At 34.0% G+C, this 18,956-nt stretch overlaps 1 protein-coding gene and 1 non-coding gene across 4 annotated transcripts in view; one reads left to right on the top strand and one right to left on the bottom strand.

Annotated features, from left to right (window-relative positions):
• Ptp69D (Protein tyrosine phosphatase 69D) overlaps positions 1–18,956 on the top strand; it is a 194,057-nt gene that overhangs the window by 62,697 nt on the left and 112,404 nt on the right. For all 3 annotated transcript variants that reach the window (XM_069837085.1, XM_069837082.1, XM_069837083.1), the window contains exons 15-19: positions 4,461–4,605; positions 7,815–8,019; positions 10,204–10,395; positions 15,612–15,819; positions 17,611–17,746. In XM_069837085.1, the coding sequence (XP_069693186.1) occupies positions 4,461–4,605; positions 7,815–8,019; positions 10,204–10,395; positions 15,612–15,819; positions 17,611–17,746 (886 nt within the window). The remainder of the gene's footprint in view (positions 1–4,460; positions 4,606–7,814; positions 8,020–10,203; positions 10,396–15,611; positions 15,820–17,610; positions 17,747–18,956) is intronic.
• On the bottom strand, positions 18,563–18,636 carry TRNAD-GUC (transfer RNA aspartic acid (anticodon GUC)). The gene has a single exon. It is a non-coding gene; the product is annotated as a tRNA-Asp (tRNA).

Genomic DNA, 18,956 nt, shown 5'->3' with positions numbered 1-18,956 from the left:
TGATGGTAGAGACTGGATTAATCTTGCTCAGGATAGGGACCAATGGCGGGCTTATGTGAGGGCGGCAATGAACCTCCGGGTTCCTTAAAAGCCAATAAGTAAGTAAGTAAGGACACGATAAATATATACATATACAAACACACACATATACAGTGAAACCTGTTCAAATCGGAACCTGAATAATCTGGAATCCTGTCTATTTCAGAACAATTTATTGGTCCCGGAAAAATTCATATGTATTATGTGTAATTTTTCCTGAATAAAACGGAAACTGTCCAACGCGGAAACGGAAACTGTCTGCTACTGTTCAAAACGGAAATAATATTTTGGACACACTACTTTAATGTAAACTATATTTTGAAACAGTATGTGCTTTCAAGAAATGTACGAAATACTAATAGGTCACTAAAATAAAAACAAGTTTTCTTTGTAAAATTTTTGAGGGTGCGAGGGTGTGTTGGCCTGGTGGTCATAAATTTTATTACCCTATTGACTAAGCAGACGAGTCCCTTCAAAGATGCTCAATGCTTCACTCCTGTATACTGTCGTAGCTGGGTAAAACGCAAGTGTATTAGCGATTTCGTGATAAAAAAAAGAGTTGCGTGAAAATGTTGCACTATCATTAATTGATGAAGTAAAAGTTATCGAGGAAAATGAGAAATGAAGTGTATGGAAAATAATGTTGAAATTTATGAATGGAAAACTCAGGTGTCACTTAACACTTTCAGAAATAAAGGCCGTATCATGAGTGAGTGGCTTGCGGTCAATAATGGTGACATAAAAAGAAAGAGAAAACAACTGGTTACATAGAAATAAATGAACAGTTGTGGGAGTGGATTGTTCTTGCCCTTTCATAGATCACGCAAATTTCTGGACCTATTCTGCAAAGAAAACCCTTGAACTAGCAAAGAAATTAAATAATCCAGAATTCAAGGCTTCTAGGCTCCTAGTCGAATTAAATAATGTGCTGTGATATACAGTACAGTATTATATTATAGTGTTAGATATTAAATTTAATGTAATTAATAAACTTTACAGTGTTTAATGAGTGAGTAATGATACAATTTATATACGAAATGAGATTTTAATCAAGATCATTCACCAATTAAATAAGTGACAGGAAGCTGATTTAATGTCAGTAGTGTTAAACTGAATAGTTTGTAATTCCTACAATTTGTGGCATGCCATTTTGTTTTTCATTAATGCAAATGATAAAATATACCATTTTAACTTCACGCCTGAATAACACGGAAACCTGTCCACAACGGAAAAAAAAATTAGGACCTTGTCACTTCCTTCTTGAACAGGTTTCACTGTATAAACTCTTTTTAAAATCACATGTTTCTCTCGGTTGATATAAATAATAATGAATTACACACTCAAAAAAAATTACATATGTACAGTATGTACATATATAGTGTGATCAGGTGAGGTGTGGACAGGCGCAACGAGGTTTTCACTATGTGCTACTGACTCACTCATGGCGGGGAATGGACATTGTAGAATCATGGTGATACTACCACACAAGTTTCCTTAACCTTTAAAAAGTGTCTTACTTAACCCTCCTGCTACCAAGGTTTTTCAAAACTTACTGCTACATCAAAATTATATACCAATCTTTGTTAAGCATTTGAAATATAAACAATTTTTATGTTATTGACTATAGACTTAAAAAAAAAGTAAAAATATAAAATAATCACCCTATTTTGAAAATACAGAGTGATTCTAAAGTCCTGCTGAAAAATATATCAAAATTAATTAATTTCAGATATATTACTGGTGACATTATGAGGTAACATATTTAGTAAATTTAAATTTGTCTCCCTTCCATTTCAAGACAAATTCCTCAATGCTATACATTTCTGACATGGTGGAAAACAAATTTACAAGCAGTGATTATAACATAAATCGGAAATCATTTCAGTTAATTCTTGAAATTTAAATATTAGAATATCATAATCTATACAACCATATGCTGAAACTGATCAGAAAGAAAAAAGAAATTGGTTGGATCACTGGCTGAGAAGAAACTGCCTACTGAAGGATGCACTGGAAGGAATGGTGAACTGGAGAAGAGTTCGGGGCAGAAGAAGATATCAGATGATAATCGACATTAAGATATGTGGATCATATGCAGAGACTAAGAGGAAAGCAGAAAATAGGAAAGATTGGAGAATGCTGGGTTTGCAGTGAAAACCTGCCCATGGGCAGAACACGTGTGTGTGTGTGTGTGTGTGTGTGTGTGTGTGTGTTTGTGTGTGGTGTGTGTGTGTATGTATGTATGTATGTATGTATGTATGTATGTATGTATGTATGTATGTATGTATGTACAACCATGAGCATCTCCAAAAGATTTGTTCCTAATGAAATAAAATTAAAAAAATTTAAAGCTCTAAAAAATGAATAAATAAAAATGTAAAACTAATAAATCAAATTTCAGTTCTTTATTGAAATTCAAATATTCGACCGTCACGTATACTACAATGAACATCTCTAAAAAAGGCTCCAATAATAATTATTTCTAAAAAAATTGGGAACAAAAAGTCATGATAATATAAATAAGAATATAAGAATTGTTATAAATAACACAAAATAAAATGTTTTGGAAGCAGACAAACTTAGAAATGAAGAAAATAAGCACCAGATTGAATTTTGTATCCTGGAAGGGGGGTAACAAGATCACCCCAGTTGAATAATGTGAATTACTTCTTGAAGTAGATTAAATATTTATGTCATCCTTAATTCAAATTATTAGTAGACATATAATGGACAAATACATGGAATTTCAAAAAGACATATGGAGAAAAATGAAAATAATATTGAAAAATCATCAGTGGGGTAATCCTATTACCCCTCTACTGTATAGGAAGACAAATTTTGTCTATTATTCATGGTAACGAAAGGGGTGGACTGAACAGTTAATCAGTCTCGTGTTGTAGATTTACATTCTCATACTTCATAGTCTATTCTTTTTATTATTATTATTATTATTATTATTATTATTATTATTATTATTATTATTATTATTATTATTATTATTATTCGCGCATAGTTCTGTCGCCAATCTCGTATTCTGATTCGACATATGCCACAGTTTCCCCTTTCCCAAACCTTTGAATTATTTGCATTTTTTTTTTTTTCGTTATTTAAAACAACACGTTTTCTTTCGACACTCATGGAAGACATCTTGCATAGAAGTTAAACAGTACGGCCCCTCAAACAGAAGGACAAGGACAGAATGGTGCAATGGGTTTGTAATTGAGGGGTGCTTTGCAATAACACATACCTCGGTATAGTCGCCACAGTTAATGTATCAAAATAACAAATTCAGTAATGAGATTTTGACAAATAATACATGAGACTTATACATATAAACTATAAATAATACTAGTTCAGAAGCACAGATTTGGAAAGGCCTGTCTTTGTTAATGAAAACAATGTTACTTTTACTTATAAGTCTTTCTAGAAAAAAATTCGTACTAACAATGTACACGACTTCATATTTTGTTCTACAAAAAAAAAAAAAAAAAATTACCATTGGATAATCCACCAATCAGTTAATAGTGTGATGGATAATGGGGGTCTACTGTATTTAAATTCTTGAGACATTTTTCATTAATTTCCTTTATTTTTGCTAAATATTGGTTAAAGTTTGAGCTACACTTCACTAATCTTAATAAGAAAATGGATCATGCAAAATTTCGTGCATTTATGATTTAAAATTTGTGAAATATATGATATACACAGTTTTGAAAAATGCGGATTTGAGAAAATAAGCAATAAAATTGGATACTGCTAGCTGGTATTGTGTTTGCTTGGAAGGACATTTTAATGTATTACTTGGTCAGTTTCATATTTAACTTAGAATTTCTTTCACATATAAAAAGCTAAGAGTTCGTATCAAGTTAATATAAGAAAAACATTTTTTTTTATCCTCGAAGGTGTATGTAACCCCTTAACTTGAAAATGTTATCATTGCTGCGTAAAACATGATGAATATGAATAGGTAACTATCGTTCTATGTAAAATTGTCACACAAAGCCATTGTTAAGTGTTATTTTGTGTAAATTATATTTAAAAAGGTCTGAAATCTCGGGGGGGGGGGGGGAAATTCTGGAATCTGGAGAGAGGGAGCTATTCCCCAGTAGGCCACCCTGGTGTCATCATTGGAAGGGTAAAGAGAAGGTATTGTGATACTGCGAAGTTTTGATTTTGAGATTTTCACGAAAATACTCCTTTTTAACATCCTTGATGCTGGAAAAGTGGTTTTAAATATGCTGTCTGTATACAATATTTTTTTTAACCCCTGAAAGGGTTTTGTCCATGTTCAGTATCTACAATTCGAACTGGGAATTATGCACTTGAAAAATAATTATTTTTAGTCATCTTTTGAAATGAACAAAACACAACTGTAGTTTGCTCTAAACCAATGAGATGATTCTGTTGTTGATTTTCTGTAGGCACCTGTGTCGCAGTTTACGTGGACGTCATGTGTTGGTGTCTGCAAGTCCTCCTGATATGACCCCAATCTCAAAGGCTGATCTCACAATGGCATATGTGGAAAGACACAGGGATTCTGATTATGGGTTCCAGCATGAATTTGAGGTACGAGATTTTATCTCAGTATGCTCCCCTGAGCCTCTCTCGTTAATAAAATGATTTTGAAAGTAAAACCACAGGCACGAAACTGATATTGTATTTCGATATATTTTATGTCACAGTTTACAGGGATGTTCTTTCAGAATGACATATGCAAATCAAGAAAAATGAGGTAATGTTAAGTTCTACAAGTTCTATATAAATTATTTGTGATTTTTTGACACAATTTATTGTTTTATTAATTGCATTTTATGCCTAAAACATGTACATAACTTCCTTTTATTTCCGATGCAAGTAGAGTGGATTATGGATTAAACTTTAAGTCGTTCAGCACTTAGCCACCCAATATCAGTCATATACCATTGTAGAGGAAGCGCAAAGAAAGCTTGCCCATTTGACTGATGCGCAGAGAACGATATTCGGTCCTCGTGCCGTCATGCTCGTTACAGGGCTGCTATGAATCACGTAATGCTGATTACAGGGTGCATTCGAAAGCGCGGTCTTGAGCTGTTTGTATCGTGAAATGTATTGTGCAGAGCGGGTAGAAGAAGCCAGCGTGTGCATTACATATTCTGTGTTTTATCCCTGATATCAAGAGTTTTATATAATTCAAAGTGTGTTTGTAAAATAACAGAGTTCTGTATAACATTCTATGTACTTAACAATTCCCCCCGTTGGCTCTAAATTAGGAAGTGCTAATGAAACGTTATACAGTCAAACTAGGGAATTATTTATAACCCTAGTTATCGGAACATTTTAATAAAATCACATAGTATTAGTTATTAGTATTTTATTACAATGTCAAATATCAATTATTACATGATCACATATTTCTTATAACATCTTTGTAATTTCATTCAGTTATTTTATATGTAAAAGAATTCGTGCTTCTGTATTTTCAACAATGTAATGTTATTAGTTACTCTGCAACTAGGTTTAGGTTCCGTTACATACGCTGTGATAAATCTCACTCGAAACATCAAGCCAGCAGACGACTGAGAACTGACAACAGTTTGCCAGTCGAATCGAAGCGAGGTCGAGTGCACCCGAACGTTTCCGAAAGTTCGCACAGCTTTCCGTGGCAAGCTCTTCTTGCGTTTACTCTACTATAGTCTGGGTCTTCTTACTTTATACCTAAGGTTGAACCTAACCAATTTCCTCCAATTACTACACATGCTAGTGAATTATAGTGATTTTCTAGTTGTCAGGTTGAATTTTATTTTGCCAACTTTGTTTCGAATTTCGGTACTGACAAATAACTACAACTGGCAGTTACTTCCTAACTGTTATGTTGAGAATATCGTTTGCCTCTGAAGAAGCTGCCAAAGTTTATTGGAATTTGAACATAATTAATAATACACTTACAGTTAATAAATAAACAGTATACATTTTAAAGTGGATTCAATCTTTGGAGTTTAAACTAATCATTTCATGTGGTTAAACAAAACAAATTATTTCTCGGGACAGATATCAATATATGAAAAAAACTACTCTAACATTTCTGTTAGTTTGCTATTCACTTGTATTCTTTTTACCAATTTAAAGAATTAAAATAATCATTCTATTTACACACTCAGGATATTCATTCTGCTTATCTACTACCGTACTTAACTTACTGGTCGGCCTATTTTTTAAGAAGAGTGAATTTTTTTAAATAAGTCTTTTTCTCGATCCCAATTTTGCAGCAAATATCTGACAGGTCATGTTCAATTTGGTTAAGAGAGCAAGCATGGCTCGAACAGTTTCTAAACTCATTCTCACCATGTTCGTTGAAGAAAAAAACTTTTCTGCTGAAGCATTACTTCCAGGAAGGCACAGAGAGTTGTGCATGGGCAATCATTTTCTCAATGAAAATTTAAAAAAGAAATAATTCACTCTATTTTGAGTAAAGAATAGCTTTTTCTTCATTCAACTTTGCTATTTACTCTGAAGTCACATATTTCTTCAAGAAATTTCATTAAATAAATTATATGGAGTGTTAGTGAAAGACCTGAGTGGAGAAGGCCTTTGGTGAGGCCGAGATGTAGATGGGAGGATAATATTAAAATGGATTTGAGGGAGATGGGATATGATGGTATGGACTGGATTAATCTTGCTCAGGATAGGGACCAGTGGCAGTCTTATGTGAGGGTGACAGTGAACCTCCAGGTTCCATAAAAGCCATTTGTAAGTAAGTAAATTATTCACCCAAGTCAAGTCTGTCTACTTTTGAAGGAAAGTGATGAATTGCCTCTTCAATTTTTCTCTTTCTGGAGGAGATCTCAGCTGTATGCATTCTATAGATATTTTAGCTTGTGAATGAACAATCCAGACACTGAGGTATTTAACAGATTTTTCATAAAATTCTCAAGAGGGAGTGAGAATTTAGTTGTGGAATAAGAACCATTCTTCTAAAGATGCCAAAAGTTGCTTAATTGAGGATGGAATAAATTTCTCTTCTTTCCTGAAGTTCAGTTTTTCTATTAACCTTGATAACAGTATGGTGGACTGGACTACAGAAACAATATGGTGGACCCTAGTTGGTCTAGCAGTTACCAAGGCACCTGTTGGATTTAAGGTTTATCGGTTCAGAACTGACTGAAAGCGTTGAATTTTAAATGAGAGGCACGTGTTTTTGATTTACAACATGTTAAAGAATTCTGGTCCTAATAGAAGGGCCCCAGGTAAAATGTATCTGCCATTTCTTGCCCATATTGAATTTTGACACTGAATAACCTCTGCAATTAAGTGTGTTGTTAAAAAATACTACCAGTAGGCCTACTACTATTTAAGAAAGTGATTTGGGGGGAAAATATGTATCGTATATTAAGATATTTTTGTTAAATTATTGTGTGATATTTTCATGTATTATATTGGAGTGGCTCAGTGCCAGAGTTGTGTAAACCACAAATTATTTAGCCGCAGATTTCTGCATAAAATGACTGTAAATTATCATTTATATGTGTACCAAAGTAGACGTACTAGATAAATATTAGATTAGAGTAAATGAAAAATAATTTCCAATTGAGAGCATATAGTTTTAAAAAAACGAGATCTGAGTTTAGACTTCAATAACTTTTCTGAGTGTAATCGAGGGTTAGGCAACCCTGGCACTGAGCCACTCATTCATTGTTTGTCTGTTGTGTATGTCTTGATGTCCGTGAGCTTCTGCTTCATTGTGTGCATGTTAACATGTGTGCTCTTTTGATTGTGCATTTGTTTAATCTTCTTTGCAGCTTTTGCCAGATCGGTTCCCTGACCGCACAACACGTCATTCTGAAGCCCGAGAAAATCTATATAAGAATCGTTACCCAGATATTAAAGCTTATGACCAGACTCGTGTTCGTCTGTCACAAGTTGACAGCGTAGTGGGCTCTGATTATATAAATGCCAATTTTGTTGTTGGCTACAAGGAACGTAAGAAGTTTATCTGTGCACAAGGTATGTAATGTGTACTGCTTGGCAAATGAATGTGTAAACTTCTCATATATTACGCTTTTATGTGCAGTGTTTGTTGGATTTCGAAGATGGAATCGAACTGAATACATTCTATAATCTTAATGTCCTTCTAACATTTCATGACAGATGGCTTTGTGAGTACAGCCTTATCTGCAAGTCATAAGGTTAAACTGACCTGTGACTCCAACGAAACGAGCCATACCACAAAAGTAACATTATAAATGTTAATGACAAGATGACAATATTTATTTCACACTTTCTTGGTAGTGACTTGTGTAGTGATGAGTAAATTCCTGGGAACTTTGCCATGGGGAATAACCCCAAGGGAATATTTAATATTTCTGGAAATTTCCCCTGAAAAATTTCCATTCCCCAAAATGAAAAAAGCTGTTAAAATGTTAATGAAATCACAGTGATATTTCTGTTAATTTCAGACTTTTTTCATTTGTGAAACACAGAAAACCTTAAATATAGGCTCAGAGCTCTATCTTTCTTTAATAAATACACAGAGTTGCGAAATTAAATTTTTATTCAAGGATTTTAGTATCGAAGGTTGATTTTGAATAATTGTTGACTTTGTTGAAGAATCTGAAGTCAGATTTTGCCCATTACGTATGAAAAAATGTTTATAATGATTTGAAGAATTGACATTATTATAGTTCCATTCATGCAATATTAACACATTTAAATACGTAAATCAAGTAATCTTTGAAAATGTGTATATAGTAAACAAAATCCTGTGTAAGATCACAGGATCGAATCCTGCCTACATCTTACTTTTATTTTTTTTAACAAAAAACTTTTAGAATGCCGGTTATCGTCTTTTTTTATGCATTTAAATCGTTTGTGATTTGTGGCATTGATGTGCACGTACAAAAAGAAAAAAATAGGCATTTTACTTTTTCTCATCTAAGATCAATGAAAATGAATAATGAAGGAACAAATCCAAATGAAAATGAATACTCTCATATAAAAACAACAAGAAGGAATATTTCTAATATCGGGTATGTGACCCTCAGCCCGAATTACTTGCTTTAATCTTCGAGGCATGGATGAAATAAGTTTCACTTCTCAGACTCAAAAGCTGAAACCCAGATAATACGTTTATCTACATAAATAGATTGCATGATAAAACAGTATCTAAATAAAAACGTAGCTTTCTTATGAATCCTATTCCATTGTGGGTTAGATGGTAATGAGACAGCTTATGTGTAAGCAAAGAAAGCAACTAAAATTAAAATATAATAATAACAAAAATATATGTATAATTTTTCCTGCCAGTCTATAAAACAGGTTGAAAGAAAGAAAATTAATTTCAATTTTCATTGTAATTTACTACCTCAAAATCAAAATCCAAGGTGAAATATTTAAAATTAATTTCTTATTCCCAGAAAATCTGCTGTTACTATGTTCAGATTGGTTATTGCTCACGATTACCTGGAGCAAGCAAGCATCTTCAAAGAATAAATAGGTTTATTATCAATTGAACTAGTGGACTTACTCGTGTTAAATATGTAATATTTGTCCGGCTTACAGCTGTTTCAGTGTTTCACGCACCATCATCAGAGCCTACTAGATCGCGGCGTCATCTCGAACTTCTCTGCCTGTTAGGAGGGTGTGTTTTATTGTTGGAAGGTGTTGAAGTGTGGAGTCGAATAGTGTGTGTGTACTGAAATTGATCTGTGTGTTGAGGATTTGATCGGGGTGTGTTTTAGTGTGTTTGTATATTTCGTACTGTTCTAGTGTGTTGAGTTTTTGGTTCTTTGGTTCAGTACACACACACTATTCGACTCCACACTTCAACACCTTCCAACAATAAAACACACCCTCCTAACAGGCAGAGAAGTTCGAGATGACGCCGCGATCTAGTAGGCTCTGATGATGGTGCGTGAAGCACTGAAACAGCTGTAAGCCGGACAAATATTACATATTTAACACGAGTAAGTCCACTAGTTCATCAATTAATTATATTTAAGTGTTAAAAGTGGTGTACGCAAGATTCAAAATGGATTAGGTTTATTAATTTCTCTAAATTACTTATTATGCACGAAATATGATACGGGTATTGAACTCGAGGCAAACTGTGAATCTCTTAAGAATTTATATTGGACAATAAGAAGAAATGTAAGTGCTAAACCCTGAGCACACATTACTCTTGATTTGCAGGGCCAATGGATAATACTGTGTGTGACTTCTGGCGAATGGTATGGGAGCAGCATTTGGAGTTAATCCTCATGTTAACAAACTTAGAAGAATACAGTAAAACCAAGTGTGCCAAGTACTGGCCAGATGATGCTGATGGCGACAAAGTGTTTGGAGATTTCGGTGTGGCACATGTTAGAGAGAAAAGATATTCAGGTATGTTGTTAAATAAATTGTAGTTGTAGTAGTATACCGGTAGCCTATGAGCCATTTGACCTGGAGGCAAATGAAATTAAGAAACTACAAGAACTTAGTTTTTACCAACAGAATATAACAAGACCAATAACTCTTATTTAATCACAGTAAATATATCTATACTAATAATAAATCTGTGAACGAAATTTTTATGGTAATTTTCGATTTTCCTAAAATAATTGTTGTTAACATGTATAATTAATCATCCTCAAACCGAAAATCGCCTTTTTGAAATTTTTATCTGTCTGTCTGTCTGTATGTCTGTCTGTCTGTCTGTCTGTCTGTCTGTCTGTCTGTCTCTCTCTCTCTCTCTCTCTCGCTCTCTCTCTGTCTGTCTGGATGTTTGTTACCTTTTCACGCCATAATGGCTGAACGGATTTCGATGAAAATTGGAATATAAATTAAGTTCGTTGTAACTTAGATTTTAGGCTATATGGCATTCAAAATACTTTATTTAAAAGGGGGGTTATAAGGGGGCCTGAATTAAATAAACCGAAATATCTCGCTTATTATTGATTTTTGTGAAAAATGTTACATAACAAAAGTTTCTTTAAAAATGATTTTCGATAAGTTTTATCCCAGGCAAAATTTTGATAAGACTGATATTTAAGGATATACAAGAGTTTTAAAACAACAATACAATACATTTTCACCGCCGCTTCAGATTATAGTGTCATTGTTCCAAAATGGCCTGCTGATATTGATATACCCACACATTCTAAACACGCGACATGACCACAGATGTTAAGGCGTGAATAAAATAAACTTAACAAAAAAAAGATGCACAGTAAGGTTAACATAAAAATGATCTTCGTACACAATCAACTCTATTAATTTGAAGTGATTTATTAAAGGATGCATTCAGGACTAATTTAGAAAAATGTTAAACGAATTATCTTGGCACCAAATGAGTGGTCTCTGAACCAAAATGATAGCATTTTAATTATTTAAATAGAATTTAAATTAAGTAGCATATTAAACGGTTTATTCTTCTATCAAACACGAATGTTCCCTGGACCCAATGTTCTATTTTAATTATGTAATTACTTTATATTTATTTCTAATAAGTGCAACGGAGCGCATGGGTACAGCTAGTATTTAATATGTTTTGAACACTGCTTAAGTCGAAATGTACTAGAACTGTAGGATTTTTTATGAGTTATTTTATGACGCTTTATCAACTGCTAAGTTTGTCTATCGTCTGAATGAGTTGTAGGTGATAATGCCAGTGAAATGAGTTCAGGGTCCAGAGCCGAAAGTTACCCAGCATTTGCTCTTAATGAGTTGAGGAAATACCCCAGAAAAACCTCAACCAGGTAACTTGTCCCAACCAGAATTTGAACCCAGGTCCACTCGTTTCACGGTCAGGCACGCTAACCATTACTTCACAGCAATAGGATTAAGAATAACACATTTGTTTAATTGAAACAATTCGTGAAAATTGTTTCTATTCGTTTTGATTTTGGCAGGTGTCATATTGACTTCTAATTTCATAGACACTTCAAACATAAGTATTCTATTACAAAACAGTTTCTTTTTGTCTCTTCTAAAAGTATAACAACAACAACAACAACAAGGTCTGTGTATTTTCAGAACTTATTTTCTGAAAGAATGGGCTTTCTTTGCTTCTAATTAATTTTTGCAATATCCGGATTAAGATATTTCAATGCTGCAAGCTGCAAAACAGCTTTTAATTTTGTGTCCTTTATTTGCTCTCAGTCTTGGCTTCATATGCTTCATTGTAGAGGAGAAATTTTCACAAGCATATCGTCAGTTTACATGCAAAACACATTAATGCGATGAAAGAGTAATGGAATGGAGAAATAATATATAAAACACATTAAGTCAAAAATATTACTTCTGAAAAAAAGGCACGTGTAATGTACATAATATATGTGTATAAACTTAAAATTGGAAAATTAAATACACATAAATACAAACAATTTACTAAAAAGAATATTTTGAGGATTCAGCTATGTCAAGAGCTTTGAAAACTCATTTTGTTAATGTGTTTTGAAGAAGGGTAGAACAGAGAAAAATTCTCTCCGAACCCAGGTTTTCAGCTCTACGTGCTGACGCTTTATCCACTAAGCCACATCGGATTTCAGTGGCGATGCTGGATTGGATTCCTCTCAGTTTAAGTTTCCCCTTGGTAGCCTACCCTCATGTACTGTGTCACAGAATATGTGACAGTGGCACAATGTCCAACACTATGGACAGAGGTGCACTCATTATGAGTGACTAAGGGCCGTATTCATAAACGAGACTTTGGATAAAGACTTCCCAAAGTCGACTTTCGTAGTTAAGTTTAACTTTGTTAAAAGTCCTATTCATAGACAATACTTCTGAGAATTTAACTTTGACTTTGGTAAGTCGAGATTTGACGATCTTGTTCTAATGTTGGCAATAAAAATCACTGCCTTCTAAACGATTTAAATTAATAGCTAGTTGAAATAGAGTACGCATTGACACAATCAAAGCCATCTTTTGAGTCACAAATCAATGAAACAATTGAACATCGGTACATGTTAAACAATTATTGTTAACTGTTCTTGCAGCTTTACATAAGAATAATATTATTCGAGGGATTATTGTGAAACTAACGTACGTAAGTACAAAAATTGATATTTTTAGGTCTTTAAACCAATCGATAATTTGTTCTTCTACCTGGCTACAAATAAATCGTAACTCAGTTCGAACAGTTTTGTATATAACACAGTTCATAACTACAAAACATGATGGTATAGTTTATCTGAAATAGTATTGCCTGTTAAGAATTTTGTTGTGAATAAAACATGTAGTTATGTTTCACATTAAGCCCTGAAATTATTTCATTGTAAAATAATTTTGTTGTGAAGATATGGAAGATAAGATTCCACCAATGACAGACTATGAAAGAGACATATTATCGTGCTGACAGTTGGCAGAGTTATTCCCTGCATGTCTGTAGAAACTACTTAAAAATTATCTGAAATGAATATGCAAAAAACATTCTTATGACGACTGCAAGGATTATAAATTAATTGCATTTCCAACTGCATAACCTATCCTCTATAGAATTAAATAATATGAATCAATATTAAGCTATTAATCCTTATCTATAGCGTAAAATCGCGATGAAATAAATTATATTATTTATTGGTGGAAGAGATAATCCCCTTTGATTATTTATCAATGAAAGTTCATGAGGATATCTAATACGGTCTATTTATTAAATCTGTACCTTGATTTCAATTTATAACCTATAATAATACGCTAAGGAACATGGGCAGCTTTAATAATCTCCTGGATGTCCTCAATATTCTCGGCAAATTCATCGATTTCCCAGATGTCAGTCATTTTCCTTTTGTCCACGAACGTAAGTCAAAGTCAAAGTCTAGATTTTCGGCGACTTCGAAGTAAAGTCACGATTGAAGTTTACTTTCCTCAAAGTGTCGACTGTGAATAGGAAAATGGTGACTTTGTACTTTCCAAAGTCAACTTCGGTCCAAAGTCTCGTCTATAAATACGACCCTAAGTGGCCAGGGTCTGATGGAACAAGGTGCCATCTTGAATCATGAAGTGATTACTTATGCTTATCATATTACTATGATGTACCGAAGTACATATGATATTTCCGTGCAGGAATTCTGCATTACCATTCCTGCACGGAAATATCGGTACATCATAGTAATATTAATGTGTTTTGCTTGTAAGCTAACAATATGTACCACCAAACATGGATAGTACATAAGCTGCAAATCTACATAGTGCTGTTTTAAATTATGTTTTCTACACATCACGTGCTTCTTACATATTATATATTGGGCATTTTGCATTCCTAGAAAGAAATGTTACTCCCCATTCGGGGTTAAAATGGTTTGAAGATTTGCGTTTTTCTCCTTCCACATACACCCTTGGTTAATAGTCTTTCCCTCGTCAGGTGACTTGGTATCAGTGGAGTGCATACGAGCAAGTGTCTGACTACTACTGACTTCCATGTGGAACTTGCTCATATGCGTGCCTATTGCCATTCCTGCTGTATTACATACAAAAGGCATCCTTTATAATCCCAAAAATAAGACATTTTACTTTAATTACACATTTCATGGTTAAGTAAATAAATTTAGCTAATTTATCACAAATTTATATAAAATAGCTGTATATATATTGTAATAATTTCTGACATCATACTCTTTACAAAAGTCTGTATTTGAAGGTGATATAAATGTCAAAAAATATTACACTTTGTCTCAGTGTAACAAGCAGGCTCACAACAAGGAATGCTAATTCGTGAACAGTGGGACACTCAGATCTCTGGCTTGGTATGTCTGAGTGGTTTTGGAACTTAGCAAATTCAAAATCGAGTTTTTGCAGCATTACGATTCTTTTCTTTTACGTTTTATATAAAGATATAAAGACAAATTTCAAAATAGTTTCACAGTGCAATGTGATTTCTTTTATTTTCTTGTCTGTTTTCTTAATGGATCTTATTTCCATTTTTTGGCCGAAATATATATATATGAAAGCGGCTGGCTTTATATGTGAATTTGTGAAGATTTGAAATCTGTATGAAAAGTAAATAGAAATGGTGAAAAAATTAGAGATCACCAGCACACAGCTCATTATCATGTTGCATGATTGTACTCAAAAGAAGTTATACTGCCATAGATATAATGCCATAATCCATCTGAGAACGCTGCCACATATTTAAAAAAACACAGCATTAATCAGTTTTATTACATAACAGTTTCTAACTTCTTGTGTTACAGTGTCAGAATCTTTCAAATAGTATCAGCTAATTTTTGTATTATCTACCTGCTATGGAGCTCTAACAACGTGCATAGTTTGAGAAGAAGTTTCGACTTGAGTTCATTATCAGTTCCCTTTTTAGCTCATGAAATGGTAGCAAATAGATGTAGTTACCAATATATCCCATATGTTTCCAAAGCGTTTAGTTTCAAGCAACAGTTCTTAAATTCTAATGATTAGTGTTGAAACCTGAATTTGTGGTATTGCAGTTAACATTCTATTGGAAACAAGTTCTGGATGCAACTGAAAAACTTCTGTAACTAGTTGAGTGAAAGTTTGTGTGAATTTATAAATAATACGGCAATTATGTGTATTATTCCTAGTCAGAATTTTGAAGGAATTGTGTTATAAATTTCCTCAAAAGAAGACTTGTTTAATTTTTTCAGATTATATCATCCGTGAATTGAAAATGTGGCGGACATGTGGAGGAGCAATCAAGGAACGAGAACGAGAAGAGAGAAGCATAGTGCAATACCATTACCTCGTCTGGAAAGACTTCATGGCCCCTGAACACCCTGCAGGAATCCTCAAGTTCATAAAACGCATGAACGAAGCTTATTCTCTGGAAAAGGGACCCATTCTAGTTCATTGCAGGTGTGTGTGTGTGTTTGTGTTTTTGTTTGTGTGTGGAATTGTTTATTTGGTGTGATGACTATTTGAACTGAATAAAGATATCATCGAAATTTGTCTTGCAGTTATGTTGGATATGAGGTTTGCATGTTCGAATCTGGCCAAGGGTGATCGATTTTAAAGGGCGATACAGTTATTAGCATGGCTTCCTCTGAGAGGGAAGTAAAGCTCCGAGTTTCGTGTCGTTGATTTATGACATCTAAAAGAAACCATTTTTAACATGTGTATCATACACTATATTTAGACAGCCGTTTTTCTGTACTTCTGTAGAGATAATTCTCGTGACTTCTCCACTGCTGTGTTGTTTCTTATTTTAATACTGTATTGAAACTTTATCGCATTAAAAGCAGGCTATGGTATTGCTCAGTGATAGAGCAATCGACTGCATATCTAGAGGTCCGAGGTTCAAACCCAGATGACCTCTAATTTTTTTTATAATTACGTAAATTTAATTCTTAATTTTTCCATTTACAGTAGAACCTCTATTATCCGTGGTAATGAAGGGGGTTGACGAAACGGTTAATCGAAAAAATCGGATAATCCGTACCATAAAATATTTTCGTAAATTAAGTGAATAACACTTGAATTTTCGTCATTTTCTCCGTAGTCTTGTGTTTAACACACTTAGTAGTGAGTCAGAAGTTCATTAATTTAAGTTCGGTTGTCAACGACGTATTTTTAAGGGGTGAGAAAACTCCTTGTAATGGATGTCAGCAGAAAGATATAAATAGTAGAGGTCTCATGTTGTAGATTTACATACTGTATACACTTTATCTTTGATTTTTATTCAATTGCTCACAGTTGTAACATCAGTCTCATATTATGATGCGAAATGACCCACAGTTTCTCTTTCCCCAAACCACTTAATTATTTGCATTTTGTTCGATACTGAGCACAACACGTTTCTTTTGACACTCATGGAATACATTTTATATAAAAGTTGTAGAGTACGGCAACTTGAACAGTACACCAAACTGTGTAAGTGTAAATGCTTGTAATAACACTTTCTAGAAAAAACCTATACTAATATAACCGTACAATAGAATCTACTTCATATGTTTCTGTAGCAAAAAAAAAAAAAAAAAAAAAAAGAGCGAGAGAAAGACAGTCAGATAATCCGCAGTCAGTTAATAGGGTGACGGATAATCGGGGTTCTACTGTAGTTGTTGAAGCAGTTTATTTAATCTGTGTTCGTCCCTTAACCAAAAAGTCGTTTTTAAAAGTAGACCTCACATTGTTTCAACTGCTTTATTGATTGGTTGTGATTACTATCATGTGACATGGTTTATTGATAAGTTGTGATTTGTCATGTGACATTGGTGGGAAGCATTTGATAATCGATGCAGGCAGTTGAAAACAGTGATAAAAAAATTGCCGCTTTAGTTAAAAGTATTTTTTTGTATATAATATATAATAGTCAATTTTTAGTATGCTTGGCTAGTGTTGAAAGATCTACTTTTAGCCCAGATCACATATATAACAGATTGCTTATCTCTATGTTAAAATCGGTAGCACTTTAAAGTGTACAACCACCAGGATCATCACCCATTCGCCGTAAACGAACACGAGATGGCAGTACAGTCGCTAATGCAATTCAAATGGGAGTTATGACGTGACTCCTTATGTAATAACTAGACAGCATAGTAAACCTGGCAAAAGTTGCTACCGTCAAAGCCTGTAAGGCCGAGCAATCTGGGTATATATGATCTAGACTTTTAGGAATGGCTATCTGAAAATATATGGTTGCTTCCACAGCGCTGGAGTGGGTCGAACTGGCACATTAGTGGCCCTGGATTCGCTGCTGCAGCAATTAGCAGAAGAGGGTCAAGTGGCTATTTTCAATACAGTGTGTGATCTGCGGCACCAGAGAAACTTTTTGGTACAATCATTGGTAAGTGAAAAAGACATGCCAAAATATCGCTTTTTAGATATTAGGCACGTTGAGAAATTGTCATTTCTTCAGAATATCAAATTATATAGAGCTTTCTTTCACTGGATTAATGAGGAAAGAAAATGGAGAGCCAAGTCCAAGATATTCAACTATCCATTAGTGATGTTACAGCTTAACATTAGGTTTAAAATCTAGAAAACAAAAGTACTGTAGCTGAACTACACTAAAAGGAATGTGGTTTGACATGAGAAATTTCATCACAGTGAAAGGCGCAATGGATTATTTTCACCCTCCACCATTGGCTTGGTACACTGATTTAACATCTTTGACCCATTTGTCCCTTTGCTTCCCAAAAGCTTTCACATTCAATTGAGCTCGATAACCCTGTGCCACTATTCAAGTGATATCTGTGCGTCTCTTGTGGGTTGCAGAATGTGCAGATAGATTCTGAGTAGATATCAATAAAGACATAATGAAAGTTAAAAATACAAAATTTCTAGGCATCTGGATTGACTTTGCTTTAACCTGGAACTATCATGTTGAGAAAACTATAGAAAAATTGAACTGCTATATATATGCTTTCAGAATTTTAAGCAAAACAACCTCTAATGAAGTTCTCAGATCTATGTATTTTGGCTATATACATTCCCAGATTCAGTATGGCATATCATTATGGGGCGCAACAAGCAAAATTACGGAAATTTTTAAGGTACAGAAGAAAATTATAAAAATTATGAAACAAGCACCTATAATGCAAATCAAGATTTCAGGTATAACTCCCTGTAAAGTTGATTTGAATAATTTCGAGGGAAAAATTGTTCCGGAGCCGGGTATCGAACCCGGGACCTTTGGTTTGACGTACCAACGCTCTACCACTGAGCTACCCGGGCAGCTCAGTGGTAGAGCGTTGGTACGTCAAACCAAAGGTCCCGGGTTCGATACCCGGCTCCGGAACAATTTTTCCCTCGAAATTATTCAAGCACCTATAAGGTCGCAAAGTAAAGCAATTTTTAGAGAACTCAAAATTCTGCCTGTGCCCTGTATATATATTCTAGAAACAGTGTCTTTCATTCATAAAAAGGAAGCAAAATTCAAATTGAATTCAGACTACCACATGTATCAAACAAGAACATCAAGTCATATCCATCTGTCCACTCATAGAATTACCACAAGTCTTAAAAGTATTTTACATAGAGGAATAAACATGTAT

This window comes from Periplaneta americana, chromosome 10 (assembly GCF_040183065.1).
Source record: "Periplaneta americana isolate PAMFEO1 chromosome 10, P.americana_PAMFEO1_priV1, whole genome shotgun sequence".
Classification (NCBI taxonomy): Eukaryota; Metazoa; Arthropoda; class Insecta; order Blattodea; family Blattidae; genus Periplaneta; species Periplaneta americana.
The sequence above is the reverse complement of the archived record's forward strand: the minus strand, read 5'-3'. Positions and strand labels throughout refer to the sequence as shown.